This window comes from Rhagoletis zephyria, unplaced genomic scaffold (genome assembly GCF_001687245.7).
Source record: "Rhagoletis zephyria isolate East Lansing unplaced genomic scaffold, Rhagoletis_zephyria_1.1 Rzeph_scaffold_01190, whole genome shotgun sequence".
NCBI lineage: Eukaryota > Metazoa > Arthropoda > Insecta > Diptera > Tephritidae > Rhagoletis > Rhagoletis zephyria.
In genome coordinates, this window is record NW_016158274.1 from 70,966 (window position 1) to 93,354 (window position 22,389).

The 22,389-nt window shown below is 37.7% G+C and overlaps 2 protein-coding genes across 3 annotated transcripts; one reads left to right on the forward strand and one right to left on the reverse strand.

Annotated features, from left to right (window-relative positions):
- Nucleotides 1–49: 49 nt before the first annotated feature.
- LOC108363105 (tonsoku-like protein) lies at nucleotides 50–6,353 on the reverse strand. 2 transcript variants are annotated; one of them, XM_017616367.1, is made up of 10 exons: nucleotides 6,095–6,353; nucleotides 5,765–6,022; nucleotides 5,537–5,708; nucleotides 4,984–5,414; nucleotides 4,375–4,902; nucleotides 3,442–4,161; nucleotides 3,213–3,304; nucleotides 2,311–3,113; nucleotides 2,053–2,228; nucleotides 50–1,786 (listed from the first exon to the last, which is right to left on the reverse strand). In XM_017616367.1, the coding sequence occupies exons 1-10, from the start codon at nucleotides 6,105–6,107 to the stop codon at nucleotides 732–734; spliced, it is 4,248 nt and encodes a 1,415-aa protein (XP_017471856.1). In that variant the 5' UTR covers nucleotides 6,108–6,353; the 3' UTR covers nucleotides 50–731. The 2 variants fall into 2 exon arrangements, with proteins under 2 accessions (XP_017471856.1, XP_017471855.1); XM_017616366.1 differs by lacking the exon at nucleotides 3,213–3,304 and having other exon boundaries at nucleotides 732–1,786; nucleotides 3,350–4,161.
- Nucleotides 6,354–9,200: 2,847 nt separating this feature from the next.
- On the forward strand, nucleotides 9,201–12,331 carry Gen (XPG-like endonuclease). Its single transcript, XM_017616376.1, has 6 exons — nucleotides 9,201–9,555; nucleotides 9,625–9,937; nucleotides 9,998–10,151; nucleotides 10,217–10,352; nucleotides 10,409–10,576; nucleotides 10,663–12,331. The coding sequence occupies exons 1-6, from the start codon at nucleotides 9,398–9,400 to the stop codon at nucleotides 12,233–12,235; spliced, it is 2,502 nt and encodes an 833-aa protein (XP_017471865.1). The 5' UTR covers nucleotides 9,201–9,397; the 3' UTR covers nucleotides 12,236–12,331.
- The last annotated feature ends 10,058 nt before the right edge of the window (nucleotides 12,332–22,389 follow it).

Below are 22,389 nucleotides of genomic sequence, written 5' to 3' on the forward strand. Positions count from 1 at the left end.
AAAAATTTATAATATTCTTATTTTTCCTCTTAAAAGTATTGTAAATATCAATTTTGAGTGAATAATCTTCAGTAGTTACTAAAATATCGCAGTTTTTCGTATCCTAAGATGAAAAATACAAGTAGATTTTCTCGAAAGTTGGCATCAATATTTTTAAACGTATTAAAATGCAAACCCTTACATATGTACAGTCAGTCAATAAAGTTATGGTACAGCGAAGGTTTTGCAATACGGGCAATTATTTTTTAAATATTTTATTTTTCGCAAATTTTTTATAAAAATATGATTGAATGTAAGTATATCGATTTAAAATAAAGTAATTAATGCCACTTTCAAAATAAACGGCTCATATGTATGTAATTTAAAACACTTTGAAAAGCTCAAAGATGAAATACATTCAAATTAAATGCAATTGACGCCATTCTATTTTCAAATTTTATTTACATACATATTTAATTGTAATACTTATCAGGCAAAATTATGATTGCTCGTACTAAGCTATTCGTACTAAAACATACATATTTTTAACAATGGAAGTCACTCAGAACAACACACGAAACATTTAAAACATTCAACAGAATAAAAATTCTCTTTAAACACGTATACATACATATGTATGGATGATTTAAAAAATATATAAATCTATCTATCTATCTAAAGGCAGATATTAACGTGACCATTCGCTAGTACCTGTCTGGCAGAAGGACTATCTCACTCTAAAATCCCATTAGTTACCAATGTTGCTGGAGATCCTGCTCATTTATATACATCATTATGCAATCGGAGTAGGCTTTTATATGCGCTTTGTCGCCCCAATGCAAATGCCACAGATGACGCAAACGCCGTTCGTACTCGTCTTTATTGTCCTCCAATGTGAACGATAGAAAATTTGGTATTTGCTTGCACTGTTCCAATTTCTCCAAACGTTCGTCATCTAAAACATGTAAACAATTTATCGCGCACAACTTTCGTAATTGGGGTAATTTAGCAAACACCATTTGAAAGGCAGCTCCGGTTAATTTTGTATTATCACTTATTTCAAGTAGTTCTAAATCGTTTGCTTTTTGTAAATTCTGCGTTATTTTGTACATATTCATGTCGCTCAAATGGCAGCCACAGAGTTGAACGCGGCGAAACTTCTCGCATGTGCCACTCTCAAAAAACACTGTTATTTGCTCTGCATTCGTAACGGCATTACGCTCATCCGCACAGGTACTTTCTTGAGTATAGCTCAAATTTAACTCTCTTAAGCGTGATGCATTTAATTTGGTTAAAAGTTTACGCAACGATTCATCCGTGAGTTTGTTATAACTCAAATCGATGGCAGTCAATTGAAAAAAGGCCAGGTCATAGTCGTACAAATTTGTTAAATTACAATTTGATAACGAAAGTGTCTGTAATGATTTTGCAGCACTGCTGTTGCAAAAACGTTCCAGCACCCGCAAGCTGCCATTGCCTAGCGGATTTTGACTCAAATTTAATTCCTCCAGTTCCTCAAGTCCGCCTGGCGTTGAGAGCAAAATATCTACACCTTCTGCAGTTATAAAATTACCTTGCAAGTTTAGTGTTTTGAGCTGTTTTAATGTTGGTATGGGTTTAGCTAACTGCCGACAGCCTTCGTTTTGTATAAAACTATGGCTTAAATTTATGACACGTAAATTACTCTGGTGCAGCACAGCTTTGAAGAACGGTTCGGTCAAGGGCGGTGTTAACCAACAATCAGTTAGGCAGATAACATTTGTCGTTTGTGTTTGCTCCAAAGCGGACAGTATTTCGCTATTGACATCTGTAAAAGAAAATATAAGTTAATAAAGTAAGTATTTAATGCCAAATTTTTTTAGATTTTTTATGAAAATTAACGGAAAAGGCCTTCTATACTTGCGATTGCATGTTTTTAGAAGATATCAAATTAATTGGAATAAATATTCAAAACAGAAAAATCTGTTAAGTCACATGAGATTTGTATTATTTATGTAATCATTTATTTAAAATAATTTGTATTTATTTATTAAAATAAAAATCTGCTGCGTATTAAATGCGGAATTAACTTACCCTTCTTCATCTGATGGCACATTTCTTCGTAGCGTTCAGCAAGCGGTGATATCTGCCAGTCCAGCACCGTTGCTAAAATCATATTCTGCTCGACCGCCACATTTACTGAATCATTCTCTTCGTATGCAAATCCATCTGCGGTCTTCAAACGCAGCACTGGTTTTAAACCCACTAAGCTGGAATGAAAAATATATTAAAAACATTTATTTAATATTGCATTTAGTTTTTATGTATGTAAATATACAAATTTAAAATTACTTGTAATATCGGCGTGCTGCCTCCTCAGCCAACCAGCGTATATTAACATCATTCAACTTCTTACGTTCAACGGGCACTAACAACAATTCATTTTCTACTTTTATTTTAAATGAAATTGTTGTTGGAATAACTTGCGTTGTTTGTATTTTAACTGGTGATGATTTTGAAGGGGATATGAGTAGATGTATGGAGGTTGTTGAGTCTGGCTCATTTGTAAATGAATTGGTTGTTGCCACATCAAAAGAATCTTCTATAGATCGTGGACTCTCACTGCGAAAGCGACAGAAACCATTCTCAAGCAAAGATGATTGATGCTTTGCTTTAATTTGTTTACTGTTCGATAAATTCGAACTGGTGCTAATATTGGACGAACTTGATAAACGTAATTTTCGTGTCTGTTTTTGACGTTGCGACTTCGTGGAACCGGTTGCTGCATCGAAGAGTACATGAAAAGCATCATCGGCTGCTAATAGATCATCTGCAGACCAAGTCGAATTTCCTGATTCAGCATTTAAATTTTCTTTTGATGACGATGCTGCTTCTTTGGTAGGTGTGTGGAAACGTCGCTTTTTGCGTTCTGGACCTATGTCATCGATTAGCCAATTCTCATCATCTACTTCATCCCCATCCAGTAAAGCGCTTCGACGAGATTTCTGTGCATTGGAAGTACTCGGACCACAGCTTAAGCTCTCAAAAGTATCATCATCAAGAGCGTTTGCACGATTCGGGTGCTTCAATTGGGCCATTATTGTTTTATACTCCACACCAGCAGATTTGTCTCGGGGCGACTTTTTCTTATGCTCCTTATAAACAAATAATATAAAATTTAAAAATACTTAGCAACAATTTCTCTTATCAGCTATAGTAAAGAATAAGTATTAGTATTTATAGTTGTTAAGTACCTTCGAAATTCTTCTGTTTTCGCCAGAACGATTCACACTAGTACGTACACGACCATTACTACGCAATTCTTCTTCCACCAGCGTTCTATCACCACTATCTGAACCCTCTTCTGATGCAGATTCAACTTGCGCANCACCTTCGAAATTCTTCTGTTTTCGCCAGAACGATTCACACTAGTACGTACACGACCATTACTACGCAATTCTTCTTCCACCAGCCTTCTATCACCACTATCTGAACCCTCTTCTGATGCAGATTCAACTTGCGCATTTGTTAGAGGAGCTAATGGTTTCTTACAAATTCCGGTCTTAGAAAGTGTGGTCAATAATCTCGCTCTAATCATTTCATACTGCGCTTGTTCACCCTCAGTTAAAGGGGCTGAACGCCTCCATTTATCTAATCCATTCAAACATGTTTCACCGAAATCTGTCTTAATAGCAGCATCAGCGCCACGGTCTAATAAAAGTTCAACTACATCAAGAAACCCATTCGAACAGGCGTCGTAAAGTGGAGTTATGCCATCACAACTCAGACCGCCTTTATCGTTAATAGCAACAGCTGCCCCGCGATCTAGTAACAGTTCTACTATATCGCGATAACCATGATTACAGGCTTCATGCAAAGGAATCCAACCGGCGTGATCGCGCACATTTACTACGTGCCCCTGATCGAGCAGTCGACGCACTAGTTCTATATTTCCCGCTATGCACGCCTGGTGTAACTGTGTTTCTCCTTTATTATTCCGCTTAACTGTCAGAGCGCGCACTCCCCGCGTAACCCGATGTGGCCTTGGTTTTTCCGTCTCATCTAAATCGCTCATATCCGAGTCAGTGAGATCATCAAGGCAAACGTCATCGCCCAGTTCGGGGGTATTTTCCTCGTTACTTGCTGCCGGGTCGGCATCTGATTCAGTATCACTCCCATCGTCGTCAAGATTTAAGTGTATCCCTGGATATGAAGTGGTATAAATACACCAAAATTTTATATATGCACATGTATACATAAGAGGTATAATCGCAGCAACACTCCCCAAAAAGTCTTTGGGGAATTTGTATGCTGCTACAACAACAACAACACCACCACCAACAACAACAACAACAACAACAAACACAACAGGTATAATCGCATTCATTTCATCAATTACATCAAACAAATTCTAACCTTTTTCTTTTGCTTCTTCCAACAGTTCATCAGCCAGCATTTGCATTTTGTGCTTCAACATCAACCGCTTAAGGCGCACAAAAACGATACGCTCATGCTTTATCCTTTCCCGATCACTTCCGTTTTTGGCTACTTGTTGCTTCGCTTTTTGGTATATGTCCTGTATTGTCCAAAAAGATTGTCGCTGTTGCTCGCACACTTCAGCAATGGTGCAGAGTGTAGAGAATGCTTCCGAGGGTACATCTCTATTCAGTTCATATTCCTTCCATAAGTAGACCAGTGCCTGGTCATATTCTTTATTATCTTTGTAAGTCTGATAGAGGCTCACATAAATCGGTATTAGGTTTTTTTCGGGCTCTGCATTTTTTTCAGCGCAGTTCAACATCTGCTGGTAATACTCAATAGCTTTAGAGTAGTTTTGCAATTGACAACACCCATCACCCAGTTTCTCAAACAAACTTTTACGCTTTGCATAGTCAATTGAACTGGTAGTGACTAATTCATCCAAAATTTGACATATTTTAACGACTAGTAATAGTATATCAAATTAATAACAAAGAGATTAGTAATTAACTACATATATATTTTTTTTATTAACATTGGACCAACCTACTCGCAGCGATTTTTCAATTGTGATCCGATCGTTCTCGTCAGGTGTGTTCTTTTTATATGCTTTAGTTAGTATTTGCTTTGCACTTGCAAAGTCACTATCTTTAATTAAAATCTCAGATTTGGTAATGAGCGTTTCGCAAATTTTTTTGACCCTATTCGGTAAACGTTTCGCAACTTCCAAAGCCAGGTTACAATAACGTAGCGCTAATGTCGAGTCATGTTTTTTGTAGAAATATAGCAGACTCATCGAAATGTAACATAAGTGTGTCAATTCGAATATATCGTTCAATTTAGTTATTTTTATAGCTTTTTCAATGTATGAAATTGACTCTTCGAATTCTTCCATGTGCTCTTTTACAACGCCAATGTTGAGGTAGCAGCGCGCTTGCATATCCAACTGCTCCAGTTTCGAAATCTGACCTGAAAGTCTGGAAGAAAATACATATGTATTTACCTATTAACCATTTTCTTACATACTTTTATAGGTATAAGCATATATATGTATGTATGCATATAAACTTGGATAAGAAACAAATGTATATGCACTCACTCCTTAATTAAGAGTAAACTCCTGAGAAATGCACGTTCGGCTTGCCGCAATTGCTCCATTGTAGTAGACGCCGAACTCTCAAGAGTGCTTTGGCCATGCAACAGGTGGGCACGTCCTAAAGTCGCATAAGCCCTCTGCTCTTCAACTTTATTGTGTAACTTCTTTACGATATCTTTAAATAATAGTTAAATTAAATTCAATTGTAATTCAAATCTGTAATTCACTCACCGAGGTATAAGTTTATGTGTTCCTTGGCCTTGCCAAACTCACTAATCAGCATAAACATTTCACCAACCATTCGATGCGCTTTCGCCATTTCCAACTTCTTACCCAGTTTCGCATAAATTTCGGCTTCTTGCAGGTACTCATTGACCGCATTTCTATATTTACCTTGTTGATTGTAGTAGTCACCCAAATTATTGCAACAAATAGCCAGTTGCTGACTGTTGCCCTCATTTCGCGCCTTCTCCTTTCGCTTGATATATCCTTTCAGTGGAAGCGTACATATGTACATACATATGAATAAATAGTTCCAAGAATTTTATTAAACAAACTTACGTATTTCATCCATATTTTAAGGTTTGTATTCACCTACATAAAATTTTGCGCTTATATGCTTTATAAATCGATGGCGAATGGTAAAAAATAAATTTTGCTTGATTTGCAAGTTTGGCGCAAATTTCGTAAACAATTACTTATGTACTAAGAATGCCCGTTATTCATCGATATTCGATGTTATCGATGATAAGTCGCAAAATATCGATGTTTTATAATCGATTGCGGAATATGTAGGTTCTATATTGTAGAACATCGGCACATTGATATATCAATATATATATAATATAGGTATACCTTCCATGATCCAACTACACAAGAACTGACATGATGAAGCAAAAGAAAAAAGTAATTTTCTGGCTGACGTTTGTAATTTCGGCGCCATGTTATTTTCTGTGAAAAGTAAACAAAGAATATGAAGACGAAGCATAAAGAAAAATATGCAAGCAATGTTGTAGCACATGTTTGTGCTAACCAATTTTTAATTTTTGTACGTGTTTTTGCATCCAATCACCGCGCACTTTATTTTAATTACAATTGCACAAAAAATTTATTGAAAATCGCTTAAAAATCACTGAAATAAACCACCGACAAAATACACATAAAGAAAGAAGCAAAACAGAAATAGCAAACTTCAAAATTACTAACGTCACACACTTTTTTATCAATTACTATTACAAATGGCGGTTTCTCAACCGGCCAGATATGTCCTAATTGGTTCATGGATACCTTCCACAAACAAGGCGAATTTATACAAGGTGGTGTTAATGGTGAATTTAGATTTTCGATTTATAATGTCAAAATGAGGTGTTTGTTGTAATATGAATTCGCCTTGTTTACAACAAACACATCATTTTGACATTAGGAAGTACCGCGGCGAAAATCTAAATTCGCTACCAACACCACCTTGTACAAATTCGCCTTGGTTACGACTTTTGCATTTCACGTGCCGATAAACCTGAACGTGTTTGTACGTATGTAAAACTATATTTGATAATAAAGGCGAAGGTAGTAAAATATTTTATTTGATTTAAAATTTTTTATTTAAAATTTTTTTTAACAAATCTGAAACTCATACCAGTGGAAACAATGCATGAGAACAAATAGTGTCCAAACTAGCGCATCCAATATAACTACTTACTTATGATGATATACATATACAACTACGTATTTGAAAATTATATCGATATTGAGTAGAATCAATTATATTTTATATTCAGTTTACAACAATAAAATACACTGCAGCATAATAATTGGGTTATTCACACTTGCCTGGTTATCAGGTTATCTGCTTGAAAATTATTATTCTGTGGTGTACGTTATAGTTGTAACCTGAATAAAAAATATAACCACATAACCAGATAACATGATAATCAGGCCACTGTGAACAACCCAATAGATTCTCCGCCGATGAAAATCGAGGAAGTCACATTGAAAGGAAAATTTAATACTTTTCAATTCATACTCTCTGTAATTCAATTAGAAAAATACTTACATATGGATGTATTTCCCTGTATTTATTTACTATTCCTTTGCCCTTCCTATAAATATAATAAAAATGCATGCCGTCGTAAGTTCGCTGAGCCTAAAGTTCCAAGCCCCAAATTCGTTGAAATTTCAACGGGAACCCGGTCCTTTTTTTATGTTATGTACGCATTTTTAATATCGAAAGATAAGAGTATACACAGAATTTCTGAATTTTCCCCAAAAGAATAAGTCAAAAAATTTTAGGAGCATAATGGGTAAGTTGAATTCAAGTCTGAATCACACTAAAGTCGATGTTAAAACATCGCTGAAACTGGCATCGATGTATCGTCAATTTAGCGATTTTAGGAAATTGTAAACATCGATGGCAACATCGAATTTTGAACCGATATTATGTTTCAAAAATATCGATGCATCGTTTGCATCCCTAATTAAATACCATCGTCGGTGGGGATGAAACTATACAAGTAATTGCAAGTGCAAATTGGATATTTTTCTTTCATCAACGACAAATTCTGGTATCGATACATTTGAGACAAGTACTATTCTCTTGATTCAATAACTGCCATACCATGGTATTATACCATTTTCCCATGCCATCCTGAATTACCTTCTTCGCTCCCCCAATTACGATCGCGAATTGCCCCATTCCCACGGGCACATTCTTAATTCGATTTGACAGTTCTCTGTCCCTGTGTTTTGTTTTTGTTTTCTCCGCTGCAAAATTGGCGCAAAAAGTAGATTATTCCTAAACATTTATAAGTTTCCGTATTAAATTATGGATTATGAGGTTATTCACTTTGAATATTTCGTATGGCGAATGACGCAATTCGAAGGGTAATTGGAATGCGAATTACTAATGAGAGAGTGAACTACGACTACAGAGCTTCGCCGTTTTCTGCAGCCAACTTCAATGCCTAAAAGCTTAAACAGACGGCAGCGTTGGTCCGGATTAACTCGGACTTAATCCAGATCAACTGCAGTTAATTCCCGATTTGATCCGGATCAACGCTGCCGTCTGTTTATGCTTTAAGTGCGTGACAGTTCGCCGTCAATCCGCGATTTTCGCGGACTGAGATGAACCAGGTAAACTCGAACTCTCTTCCCCCTCTTATCCACACAAAACCGGTTTTAGGCGGACTGAGGAGTATAGTGTGCGGAGGCCCCGACCACATAGTTATAAATCACAATTGATAACATTCTGGAGTAAATTGGCCCACCTTTCTCAATGGGATAGCCCATATGAGTTATTTAATTTAAAGAATTTCAAAACCAAATAAGAATCGCTGCATCATATATGTCAAGCTGATGCCAGATAAAACTTTGTAGCTTTGCGTGACATTTATAACTTTGCCAGCGAAGCGCCAGACGCAAAAGGTATGCCACAATGAACGCAAAGAAAACAATTTTGTACTGCTTTTTTACTCGTCAAAGTTGCTGTGGATTTTNGAGTATAGTGTGCGGAGGCCCCGACCACATAGTTATAAATCACAATTGATAACATTCTGGAGTAAATGGGCCCACCTTTCTCAATGGGATAGCCCATATGAGTTATTTAATTTAAAGAATTTCAAAACCAAATAAGAATCGCTGCATCATATATGTAATACATATATGCGCTGCATCATATAACGTGTCGACTTTACTTTGGCCCAAATATTCCTGTTGGGTCATTTCTCAAAATTTATTAAATGACAGCAGCTGTCATATTTTGACATTTTTTGATAACAATTTGAAAATGGTGCTCTAGCCAAAAACCGCGAAAGCATATTACCTTTTATTTGACATAATAAATGTAAAATCGTGTGTTTAGTTGAGAAAATGGGTGTGAAGGACCTTTGGTCAGTACTAACCCCACATGCCGAGAGGAAACCCCTTTGCGAATTACGTGGGAAAAAAGTTGCTATTGACTTGGCTGGTTGGATCTGCGAAAGCTTGAATGTGGTTGATTACTTTGTACATCCCAGACATCATTTAAAGTATGTATGCACATAAATATTATACGTAATTCCTTTATAGAATTCACTTACACATATTTCCGTTCAAAGAAACCTATTCTTTCGCACTTGCTACCTTATCTGGGAGGATGTTACACCTGTTTTCGTTCTGGAAGGAGCGGCGCCCAAGTTAAAAAGTCAAGTAATCGCAAAACGTGCTGAGTTGCAGTTTCGCGGGGTAAAACCAACTCAAAGCAAGAAAACTGAGACACAGCCATCTCAACCCAAAGATAAAGATAAAGGGCGTACTCGATTTAATCATGTGCTAAAACAATGTGAAAACTTGTTACAATCCATGGGTATACAGTGTATCCAAGCGCCAGGAGAAGCCGAAGCTTATTGCGCTTTTCTCAATAAAAATGGGGTAATAATTGAATTTGCCTTGTAATTAGCAAATCTATTAAACGAGTGTATTCTATTACAGTTAGTAGATGGCGTAATCAGCCAGGACTCGGATTGCTTTGCTTACGGCGCTGTGCGTGTCTATCGTAATTTTTCAGTTTCCACTCAAGGTGCACAAGCTGCTCAAGGCGGAGCAGTGGATATTTACGATATGCAACGAATAAAGGAAAAGATGGGTTGGTATAATTGTGTAATGAACACATCTGGTAACTGATAAAATCATTTTAATTCTGCACATTAGATTTTGGTCAGCACAAGACCATTGTAATGGCGCTACTCTGTGGATGTGATTATTGTCCCGAAGGTATTGGTGGCATTGGACGTGATGGAGTACTTAAACTATTCAATAAATACAAAGAAATAGAAATCTTAGATAGGTAGGGACAAATGATTGAAAGTGTTTGTTCTAAAATATTTACATTGTATATAATAGAATAAGATCCTGGAGGAATGAGGACAGTAAATATTCTGCCTTGGAAATGCGTGTTGATGATAAAATGGTATGCAGTAATTGTGGGCACATGGGACGAACACAGAGTCATACAAAAAGTGGTTGTGGTATCTGTCGCACCAGTCGTGGATGCGATGAAAGCCTCTGGAAGTGAGTACAACTCTTAACATTCATTGCAAGACAATCCTATATTTTCATAAGATTTAAACTGCTAATATACTTTTTTTTTTTTTTAGGGAAGAACGCTTGTCTTTGAAATCGGAGCTTTCACTACGTAGAAAAGCTTTGGCTGACCCCATGTTTCCATCTGAAGAAATAATTGCCGAATTTCTCAATGAACCTTCTACAGTTCCTAAATTAAATTTGGTTTGGGGACAACCTAGCATTGTAAAATTTATAAAACAAATTGGTCACCTTTTGCAATGGACAGAAATTTACTGCTTTCAAAAATTTCTGCCAATCCTAGCACGTTGGCAGGTACAAAACATGCAACGAGTAATTGAATTGAATGCAGTCGCGTATATATCCGTAAAAGAAATAGTTAAAAAACGAACTGTGCGTGGAGTTATAAGCCTTGAGATTATTTGGCAGGATGAGCGGGGTTTCTTTAATGGTCTCATACCAGAGGAACAGCTACAGGCTTTCGAGCAAGAAAATCCAAAGGGGCTTCTAGCACTGTGGAGTACAATAGAGCCATATTGCTTAGTGGAAAATGCCTATCCAAATATTGTGGCGGCGTTCATGAAATCAAAAGAAAAGCCGCCAAAGGCAGTTAAAGGTCGTCGAAAAGGAAAAACGACTGGCAAAGATATACTCAGTTCGCTAGAAAATCTTTCAGATTTAATAACTGCCACCGAAGAAGTAGCTAAAAGTATTAAACAAAAACCCAAAAGGCCCCCAAAACGTGCGAACAACAATAAAAAAGGTTTGCAGTTGATTGATAAATTTTTTAAACAGCAGAAACATTCACCACATTCGAGTATGCCAGATAAATTTCATTCACCTGTTAAAAATAAAAATGCATTTCCTGCAGCGACACAGTGCTCTACACCAATAACCAAAACGTTGCCGTCGGATTTAGAAAGTGACTGCGATGAGTTAACCCACAATATATCAGACATTGTAAATGGCATCGTCCGTGTCACCAACAGATTTGCGGGATTAACAACACATAAAGGGCGGGCATTACATTACGAGCCAATTTCGAAAGATTTGAGTCTTTTACTGAATGAGTGGAGTATCAAAGATGATTTAGATTTAATAACCCAGAAAAGAAACTTATCAATTTGTTCTCAGAAAGAAGCAAACAATTCTCCATTATCAAAACGCATATCATTGGACGATAGCTTCGATGCTTTGGTAAATGAAAAGCGCCATAAACTGCATAGCTTAACGAAAAAAGCCAAACAGCTGAATTTGTTCACCGCCATAGCGTCACCACCAGTAAAAACACATTTAGATCGTTTCAAAGAACGCAACTTTTTACAATCTTCACCAAAAATAGTAGAGCATCAAAATGAAATGGAGCTTATGCCCGAGAATGAGGACGCTCAAAATATTAGTTATTTCCTTGATAAAAGTTATCATGAAAACGATGAATTTGAGAAAGTAATGGAGAATGAAATGGAGCTTATGCCCGAGAATGAGCGAGCCCAAAATGTTAGTTACTTCTTTGATAAAAGTGATCATGAAAACGATGAATTTGAGAAAGTAATGGACTTAAGTCTAATAAATAAACCAACAATGCATGTGGATTGCAATGCTTCAATGGATATCTTAATTATTACCGACAGTAGTGACGAATGTTAGTATTGCTTTAGACCATTTTACTATTACAACGCTTTTATCAACTTGCAATGTTGTGTATCCAGTAACTTGCAATGTTGTTTGTCCAGACAGGCAGATATAAAACCTTTGCTTTGCAGAGTTCCTATAAAAAAGTGTAGACATCAACCTCGGCGGTTGAGAGGTAGATGTCGCCCTATGCATTACTGCTGTAGCGTACGGAAATGGACTACACGCCATTTCTTTAAATGAAATTTATTGGTGCTCGTATGTATGTAAATACATATCGTCGTTTAAAGTACAAAACCGCGTATCAAGAAAACGCAAAACCGCGTATGTGAGGTTGCATACGTTTTTTTCTAGAGAGTAAAAACACTAATATTTCAAAATGGTTCTCTTTTTATAAAGCCATCGTATTTCTGGCCAATATATTTGAGGACGAATGGATAAGGATTGAGTCAAGAGCTTGTGTGAGCAAATCCAATTTTTGGCAACAAATGTCAGTTACGCGGGTTTGCAGAATGACGATACGCGGTTTTTGTACTTTAAACGACGATATGTATATTCATGTGTGTGCACCAATCTATTAATATCGTTGAATTATTTTAATATCTATTGCAAAATTTTATACAGACAAGACTAAAAAGTAGAAAATAATATTTCTTAGTCCCATAGAATTTGTTTTGATAACTTTTGATTTTGAAATTTTCGCAAAAGTTATTATAAACCATTTGAGATTGAAAATGAAAAGCGTGGGGCGCAATAAATAGACCTAAATTGATATTAAAGGTAATATATGTATGCATGTGGATATATGAATACCGACCGCTTAAAATCGATCTCAAATTTCTACTTTTTCTGTAGAAATTTTAGGTCTATGTTATGTAGTTTAACTATTGTCAATTAAATCGAATGCTGTGTATTGCATGCGCTACACGTTCTTCGTATTCAAGCTCAAAAATGGTTTATAATGACACCCTTTGGACTCTTTGAGTTCAAATACATGACGTTTGGACTTAGAAACGCCGCCCTGACCTTCCAGCGAGTCATGGACGACACGGTCGCAGGATTATCATTTGCTTTTCCATATCTGGATGAAGTGTTGGTGGCCTCAGTTTCGCCGGAGGAACACGTCACGCATTTGCAACAGTTTTACGAACGCTATCGCGAGAGGGGCCTTGTTATCAATATGGATAAGTGTCAGATCACTTTACCAGAGGTAGAATTCTTGGGCCATTTGGTATCGCGGTGAGGCATAACACCCTTACCACGAAAGGTTCAAGGGATTCTCGACTTGAAGAAGTCAACGGAGGTACATGAACTCAGACGGTTTCTGGGCGCAGTTAATTTTTATCGGCGATTTCTACCACATGCCGCAGCTACCGAAGCGCAGCTCCAAAAGATGATGGGTCCTTGCAAAAAACGTGACAGGACGAAGTTAGTGGTCATCCGCCTCTGAACAAGATTTTGAAGAGCTCAAAACACAACTCGCAAAAGAGGCGTTAATTACGTTCCCAGTGAGGGGAGCCATCATCGCTTTGTCGACAGACGCGTCCGACTTTGCAATGGGCGCCGCACTTCAACAGTTAACTGATGGCCAGTGGAAAAGTTCACCGAAAGTACAGTACAGTAGGTACGACCACGAGTTGCTGGCGATACACAGGGCAATCAGGCACTTCCGATATTTTTTGGAAGGGACTCAATTTATCATTTTCACAGATCACAAGCCGCTGATTCAAGCCTTCGAGCAGAGTTGGGAGAAGTTATCCTCACGACAGACAAGACAAATGAATTTTATCAGTCAGTTTTCTACTGACGTGAGACATAGCGGAGCCAACAACCTTGTAGCGGGCATGCTGTCCAGGATCGAGACGTTTGCAGCTCCCTCACCATTAGACTTGAAGCTACTACACGACGAGCAAGAAGCGAGCGAGGAATTGAAAAAAATTACTCAATGATAGTGAAACTTCTTTACATTTGGTCAAATACAAGCATCCAGGCACAGGTATCGAAATCTTCTGCGACGACTCAACTGTAAAAATAAAACCATATGTTCCAAAAACTCTTCGCCATGTGGTTTTCGACACCATGCACGGCCTCGCCCACCCAGGAGCAAGAGCAACGACCAGGCTAATAACAAATAGTTTCGTATGGAAGGGGGTAAGTTTAGACATACGGGCACGCGTCCGCAGTTGTCCTGCATGTCAGCGATGCAAGATTGTACGGCATACGAAGGGTGCATTGGAGACGTGTGCAGTGTCGAGAAGGCGGTTCAAACATATCAATGTGGACATTGTTGGGTCGTTCCCTGTGTCACGAGGCTATACGTACTGCCTGACCTGTGTGGATAGGTTCTCGAGATGGATTGAAGTTTTCCCACTCGCCGACATGACGGCTGAAATGGTTGCGAGTGAGCTACTCAACGGGTGGATCAGTAGATTTAGAGTACCCAAGTTCATCACTACAGATCAGGGCAGACAATTTGAAAGCAGCCTTTTCCGCGAACTGGCAAAGTTATTGGGTGCCAAGCACATCCACACTACAAGCTATCACCCACAGTCAAATGGCATAGTAGATAGATTGCATCGGGTTTCACATGGCCGACGTAAATTGGGTGGACATTTTGCCAATCGTCCTTCTAAGGCGACGTTCAGCTGTCAAAGAGGACCTTGGAGTTTCCATAGCCGAGATGCTTTATGGGCAGCCTATACGCCTCCCCAGCGAATTCTTCGAAAGCCCGAAGGAAACACCAGCAGATGAGCACAGTTTTTTGCTGAACATCAAACAACATTTTGAACGATTAAAGCCAACGCAAACATCACAACATGGAAGGTCCGCTGTTTTCGTCCCTAAGGATCTTCGCTTCTGTAGCCATGTGTTTTTGGGGGATGATACCATTCACAAACCCCTTAAAGCGCCGTATGACGGTCCGTATCTAGTGGTCAACAGGTTTCCGAAGACGTACACAATTCTGATTGGAACAAAGCAAGTTACTGTTTCGATTGGTAGGCTCAAGACGGCCTATTTTCCGAGGGAAGAAGCGTTGACTGTACTGGTCGAAACTGTGACTTTGCAGCAATTGCCTTTTGCTGTTTTAGGAAGGGGGTGATGTAGGGTTAAGGACTACTACATTATTCGTCTTGCTAAGATGGCAACTCTAGTAATTTGAAGAAATAATTAATGAAACATACCTCTGCTTGTTGCATATATTTCCTGGTATATACTTTTCTAATTCGTTCGTGCAACAACTTTGATTTGTAACTTCGCATTTTATTATATTAAATAAAGTTAAGAATATAGAATACGACTTCTATAAATCTAATGCTTTGTATTGCATGCGCTCCACGTTTTTCATTTTCAATCTCATAAATGGTTTATACTAACTTTTGCTAAAATTTCAAAATCAAAAGTTATCAAAACATGTTCTTATTTTCTACTTTTAGTCCATTTATAAAAGGGATGTATAATAAAAAGTTTTTTTTAATATTATTTATTTGTAGTCTTAATAGTAATCTGGCACGTTTATACACTGTATGTATGTATGTATGTATGTACGTCCGTCGATGTGCTAATAAAAATATTGTGATTATTGCGTAAAATACATACATATAAAATATACATACGTATGTTGAATTACACTTAGTGGAAACCACATTTGTCACCCTCTTCAAAGTCTATTAAACATATACAAATATTAGCTTATTTGATATATAAGTTTTTGCTAATGATTTTCGTATATTTAATAAATTCACACAGTGACACTACAAATAACTAAATATTAATTGAATAAACGATTTTCGGCGATTTTGGTACCTACTGGTATTAGAGCGGCTCGCTCGTTATCACGCGTTTATCACGCGTTCGATTAATAAAATTTGGACAACACGTTGTTCATGACTAACAAATCAAAGCAAATTTTAAAGCATTCAAATAACCCGTAGCCTTAATCGACATCGCCTCTTATAAGGAAGTTGTCCTAGCAGCCTTGGACGTTGCACATTGAGGCATATTCTCTCCCAATGACTGCTATCTCTACGACATTTCTAGCTTATCACTGCACAGAATTTTATTCTCCCCTCTAAAAAATCCACGGCGTCCCTTCTCACTGACTAAGAAGATTAGGCTGCAATTAGTCATTCACGTCGACACCAGAAACCAAGCGTGAATATCTCGAAATTGTTGGGACTAACTTAAAAACTTACCCTCCTTTGCGAACACAAACGTAATTGTCAATAAACTAAGTACGGAGCGGGAAGGTCATCATAGCGGTCACCAATAGCCCTTGGGAGGAAAGACAAAGAAACCTTGCTAGCAAAAAGGGAATACTTGCTCGGCTGGTTCTAAATTGTATTGCGCCTGCTTAGATAGCAGTCGACGAAGCTACAGAAATTTAGGAAAACCGCTCTTCAAATTGCAACGGGATGTCGTCTGAACACCACCTATATAAGGAGACCTCAATGCTCCACTTTGGAGAATATAACTTTATGCTCAGCATGTATTTCCTGATCGGCTGCTGACATAGGGAGATGAACATTTGACCGATTCATCGGCAACCCACCCGGCACGTGTTTTGGGACCTATTCGGTTAAAGTCGCAATGTAGAGGTATTGAACAAAGTAAAAATGTGTTTAATTGGGCAAGCCTCAACATACAAACCTATACAGCGCATGTGAAACTTAGTCGATTGTGAACGGGATTATAGTCGTATGTATGCAGTGAAAACCTCCGAAGATTTTTGTCCTTTATACTGAAAACTTTACAGAAGAGCCGCACTCGCCTGATACCCTCAATTGTCCCATAGCATCCTGAGTTAAACCAATAAAAGGTAAGTTTAAAGCTAATCAACTTATAGTTATTAGCGCTGACAAGTTGTGCAACTTACCAAAAAATTAAAATTTGTTTATCTCTCGTACAAACTAGACACCACTTCACTCAACGGTCCCACAAACGTTGAACCAACAGTTGCAACGCTCCTGGTTTCATTACGAAACGGCGTCTCTTATATTAATGGCCAAACTTTAAGACGTATGAAAATCTGGAGTCAAGGAGTCAAGGTCGGACAGACGATTGTATCGTAAGATAATGCTGTGAACCAATCATACATATGTCTACTCATATTCAGACCCTTGTCGAAGCAAATAATTTTCTTAAGACTTCTTTATCTTCTTTAATGGCGCTCTAACCGCCTTAGCGATTTTGGCCGAGTCCAAAACAGCACGCCAGTCATTTCCCTACTGTGCCAACTGACGCCAATTGGAAATGCCAAGTGAAGCCAAGTCCTTCTCCACCTGCCCTTTCCGATGCAGAGGAGGCCTTCCTCTTCCTCACAAGACCTCACGACCTGTTTTTCCAAACATAGTTCACAAACCGGTTCTGACCACACAAGTACCCACGATAAGCCTTCCCTAGCCAATTCTTCGGCGAACTCGTTACCTACGATAATACGATAATACCGTGCTCCTTGATGCCAGGAGTTGGAAACACCGTAGACCAAATACCTATTGCGATAAAACGTTTGGTGCCAGATCCGAAAACACCTGCACCTGCTCTTTGATTCGTCTGTTACCAGTGCACATATCTAAGCTCTATGTAGTTCAGGTAAACAATTTGACCAGACTTATTGGTCTAGAATTTCGACATGGAATTTCCTTCCAAAGCTAATTTTCTATGGCATAGCGTCGAAGAAGTCGCAAAATCCTAGATCTGGTATTTTACTTAAAATACCTTTTTGTTGTGTGTTGTTTTTAAAAGTACAATCAGAAATTTACATTTGCAAATGTGTTCAAGCAACAAAATCCGCAACTTATAAGAATTTATAAAAGGTCTTTATTGTATAAGAATGAAAAAATATTTTCTGTTATATTAGACTGAAACAACTCGACCTAATCAACTGCCAATAAGAATTATAAGTTAAAGTGTAAATATTACAAAGTAGTAAATATTATTAAATTGATATTTCTAACACCCTTCCTCAATTAAATAATATTCCAGCAGTTAATCGTAGAATGCTTAATTTTGCTGCTGGCAAAGGTTTTGTCAGCACATCAGCTACCATCTTTTCAGTTGGACAATACACACATTTGATGTTATCTTTATTAACATGATCCTTCACGAAATGAATTCTGGTATCGATATGTTTGGTACGGCTGCTAAGTTTCACCTCCTTAATTAGATTCAAACAACTTTGATTGTCCTCGAAATTTACAGTAGGAAAACGTTGCTGTATATGAAAATCGGCAAGCAATTTTCGAATCCACAAAGCTTCTTTACATGATTCTGACAGTGCAACAAATTCGGCTTCTGTAGACGACAGTGAGACGCATGTTTGTTTCTTACAAGACCAGCTTATGGTACCTCCATTCAATTTAAAGATATAGCCAGAATTCGATTTACGATCAATCCTGTCCTCAGCCCAGTTTGCATCAGCGTAACCAATAAGAATATTAGATTCAACATTCATACAACTCAACCGCAAATAAAAGTTGATGGTGCCCTTTAAATACTTCAGAACTCGCTCCGTTTCATTCCAGTCGTCTTGGGTAGGATTACNCAACTGAACCGCAAATAAAAGTTGATGGTGCCCTTTAAATACTTCAGAACTCGCTCCGTTTCATTCCAGTCGTCTTGGGTAGGATTACTCACTTACCTTGCCAAAATTGAGACACTTGCTGCAATATCAGGCCTTGTGTTGACGCTCAGATATAACAAAGAACCAATTAAACGCTGATACTCAGTATTTGATAGTAGGGGTTCGGATGTAGATTTCCCATATCCAGGATCTAAAGGATAGTTAGAACATTTGGCATCTTTAAGACCAAATGTGTTTAACATTTCTTCTATATGTTTCCTTTGCCGGATACAAAAATTATTATTTTTATCCTTGAAAACCTACATACCTAGATAATATCGCACTTCTTCAAGATTATTTATTTCGAAATTTTCCTTTAATAATTTTTCAATTTTTGATGTGTAATTTTTATCAAGACTAGCAATTAAAATGTCATCAACGTAAATTAGAACATATATTAATCCTTCCTCGTTGGTGTATTTGGTGTATAAACATACATCTGCTTTACTCTGATTAAATCCTCCTGATACTAGTACTTCATGCAAGGTCTTATTCCAAACATTTGCCGCTTGTTTAAGACCATATAAACTTTTATTAAGTTTACATACAAGATTGCCGTTCCCTTCCTGAAATCCTTGTGGTTGCTGCATAAAAATTGTCTCCTACCATTTAAAAATGCTGATTTGACGTCAATGTGGACCACAGACATTTTTTTAATACCAGCAATGTTCAATAAGATCCTAAATGTTGTCTGTCGTACAACAGGTGCAAAAACTTCGTCATAATCGTAGCCGTATATTTGACTAAAACCTCTTGCCACAAGACGAGCCTTATAACGATTAATATTACCATTTTCATCTCGTTTAATTTTATATGTCCATTTACAGCTAACTATATTTGCTTTCGGAGGTGGTACTACCAATTCCCATGTATTCGATGATATCAGAGACGAATATTCCTCTTTCATTGCTTTAACCCACTCTTCACGCTGTAACGATTCCATAGCATCTTCATATGTTTTAGGTTCTTCAGTAACATCACTAACTTTGTAAGTTAAGCGCTGCGGAACTTTGCCTTTCGTCGGCCGTTTTGACCTGCGTACTGGAATTTCGATTCCTTGTGCTATTGGTATATTGTCAAATTGATATAAAGGTTCATTCTCTCTATTATGGTCCTCCGTACTAACATTTTGCAAATTCGTCATGTCAACTGTATCCTCTAAATCACTCCCAAAACCTATTCCACCATCCAAACTTCTAAATGAGTTTTCATCTTCTGACTGACCATTTGATGTTGGATTTGTATACTTTCTACACTCTTCAACTTCACGATTTTTAGAACTAAGAATACCAACAGGGACTTCTTGACATTCTTTCAAATTATTCTTCAACTCATCAGAATTTTTGCATTCGTCCTCCTCTATGAATTTGACATCTTTGCTTAAAGTTATTTTCTTTGTGTTTACATCTAGCAATCTGTAACCCTTGCCATTGCCATCGTAATCCACAAATGTAAGTAAATCAGATCTACGGTCCCATTTCTTCCGTTCTTCTTTCGGGGTTAAAACGTATGCCCTTGAGCCAAAGACTTTCAAATGTTTTATACTAGGAATTTCACCTTCCCATCTCTCATAAGGTGTGCATTTAGTAGCACTTGTTACCAAACGGTTTTGCAAATAATTCGCTGTGTTAACTGCTTCACCCCAAAATAAGTTTGCTAGCTTTGCTTCAGTTAACATACACTTCGCCATTTCAACCAATGTTCTATTTTTCCTTTCAGCAACACCGTTCTGTTGTGGAGAGTAAGGTACTGTATACTGACGCTGGATACCTTTTAAATCCAAAAAATTCTCTACAACCTTTGAGCGAAATTCCCCTCCATTATCTGATCTGATAACCTTTGGATACCTCGAGAATTTATTCATTACTAATTCCATATATATTTTTAATGTATCAAAAACCTCTGACTTATTTTGAAGGAGATAAATTACAGTGTATCGACTATAATCGTCAATGAAGGTAAAAAAATATCGCTTTTTCCCTGGCGTTACTGTTTCCATTGGTCCGCAGATATCTGTATGTACCAAGCAGAATTGGACTTAATATGCGAATCTGGAAATGGCTTTCTGACCATTTTATTTTCAAGACAAACATGGCAATTTTTCTTTACCCCGCAATTGACTAATTTAAGATCGCTTACCATACCTTCTTTCTGCATGAATTTCACTGCGTTAATATCTCGATGGCCAAATACTTTGTGCCAGTAGTGTTCACAACCCTGCAGCCTACATTGTGAGACAGCTAAACCTTTTTCAACGTGATGCTTTAATCGGAATACACCATCTTGAAGATCAGCAACTCCAATTTCCTTTCCTTCCTGAGTTTGAATGCTGCATGACGACTTGTTGAATACTACTTGAAAGCCTTTTTGCAAAAATTTATGAACGGATACCAGATTTCCGTGAAAGCCAGGTATGAATACTCCATCCATTTTAACCAAAATCTTTTCCCCGCAACTGTTACGCAATGTGATTTCACACGAGCCTTTTCCACTTGCGAAAACTGTCTGACCATTCGTTACTGTTACCTTCTCATGCACCGACCTGTCCAGCGTTTTGAAATAAGCCTGCTTTGAACTGATGTGACACGTAGCTCCAGAATCAATGACCCACGAATTTCGATCACTCGCTGAAGAGAAACAATAATTATTCAGACTGTCGCTCCCAACTTCATTCACACTGTTGCTGCTCTTTGACTTTTTGAATTTCCAGCAATCCTTTTTAATTTGTCCCTTGACCTTACAAAAATGACACCGCTTTTCGAACTTCCCATCTATCTTAGTTATTTTCATCACTGAATCTTCCTTAGCAGCACCACATACACCTTGGCGCAAACATTCTTCCAGTATACTTGTCTCGACAACTTTTAATGTGAGTTCTTCCATTTTTCGAGCCTCCAAAGCAATCACCAGGGTATCAAATGAGGATGGTAAGCTGCTTAACAACATAGCCACCAACCATCGTTCCGAAAAAGTTTCTCCCAATGCCTGCAGCTTCTCAAACAAGATTTTCATCTCCATGATATGTTCATTGATGTTCATATCCGCTGAGAATCCCATGCCACAAATCTTCCGCATTATTCTTACGCAACTCCCAAGCGTGTCCTTTTCATGCTGACTCCGTAAGATATCCCAAGCCTCGCGTGCCGTTTTCGCCTTCTTGATCAACATTAGCTGACTGTCCTCTATACTTAAACCAATGGTAACAGTCGCCTCGGCGTCCAGCTGCTTCCAAGCTGCATCCGGTTCGTTAGGCGGGGGCTCCACAATACATTTCCATGTTCCTTCTTTTCGCAATATCAACTCCAATTTAAATTTCCACAAATGGTAGTTGTCTGCGTTCAGCTTTGTAAAAGATCCTTTTAAAAACTCCATCGTGCAACGGCCCATAACCTATTGCAAATGTGTTCAAGCAACTTATAAGAATTTATAAAAGGTCTTTATTGTATAAGAATTTCTTACAGAATGAAAAAATATTTTCTGTTATATTAGACTGAAACAACTCGATCTAATCAACTGCCAATAAGAATTATAAGTTAAAGTGTAAATATTA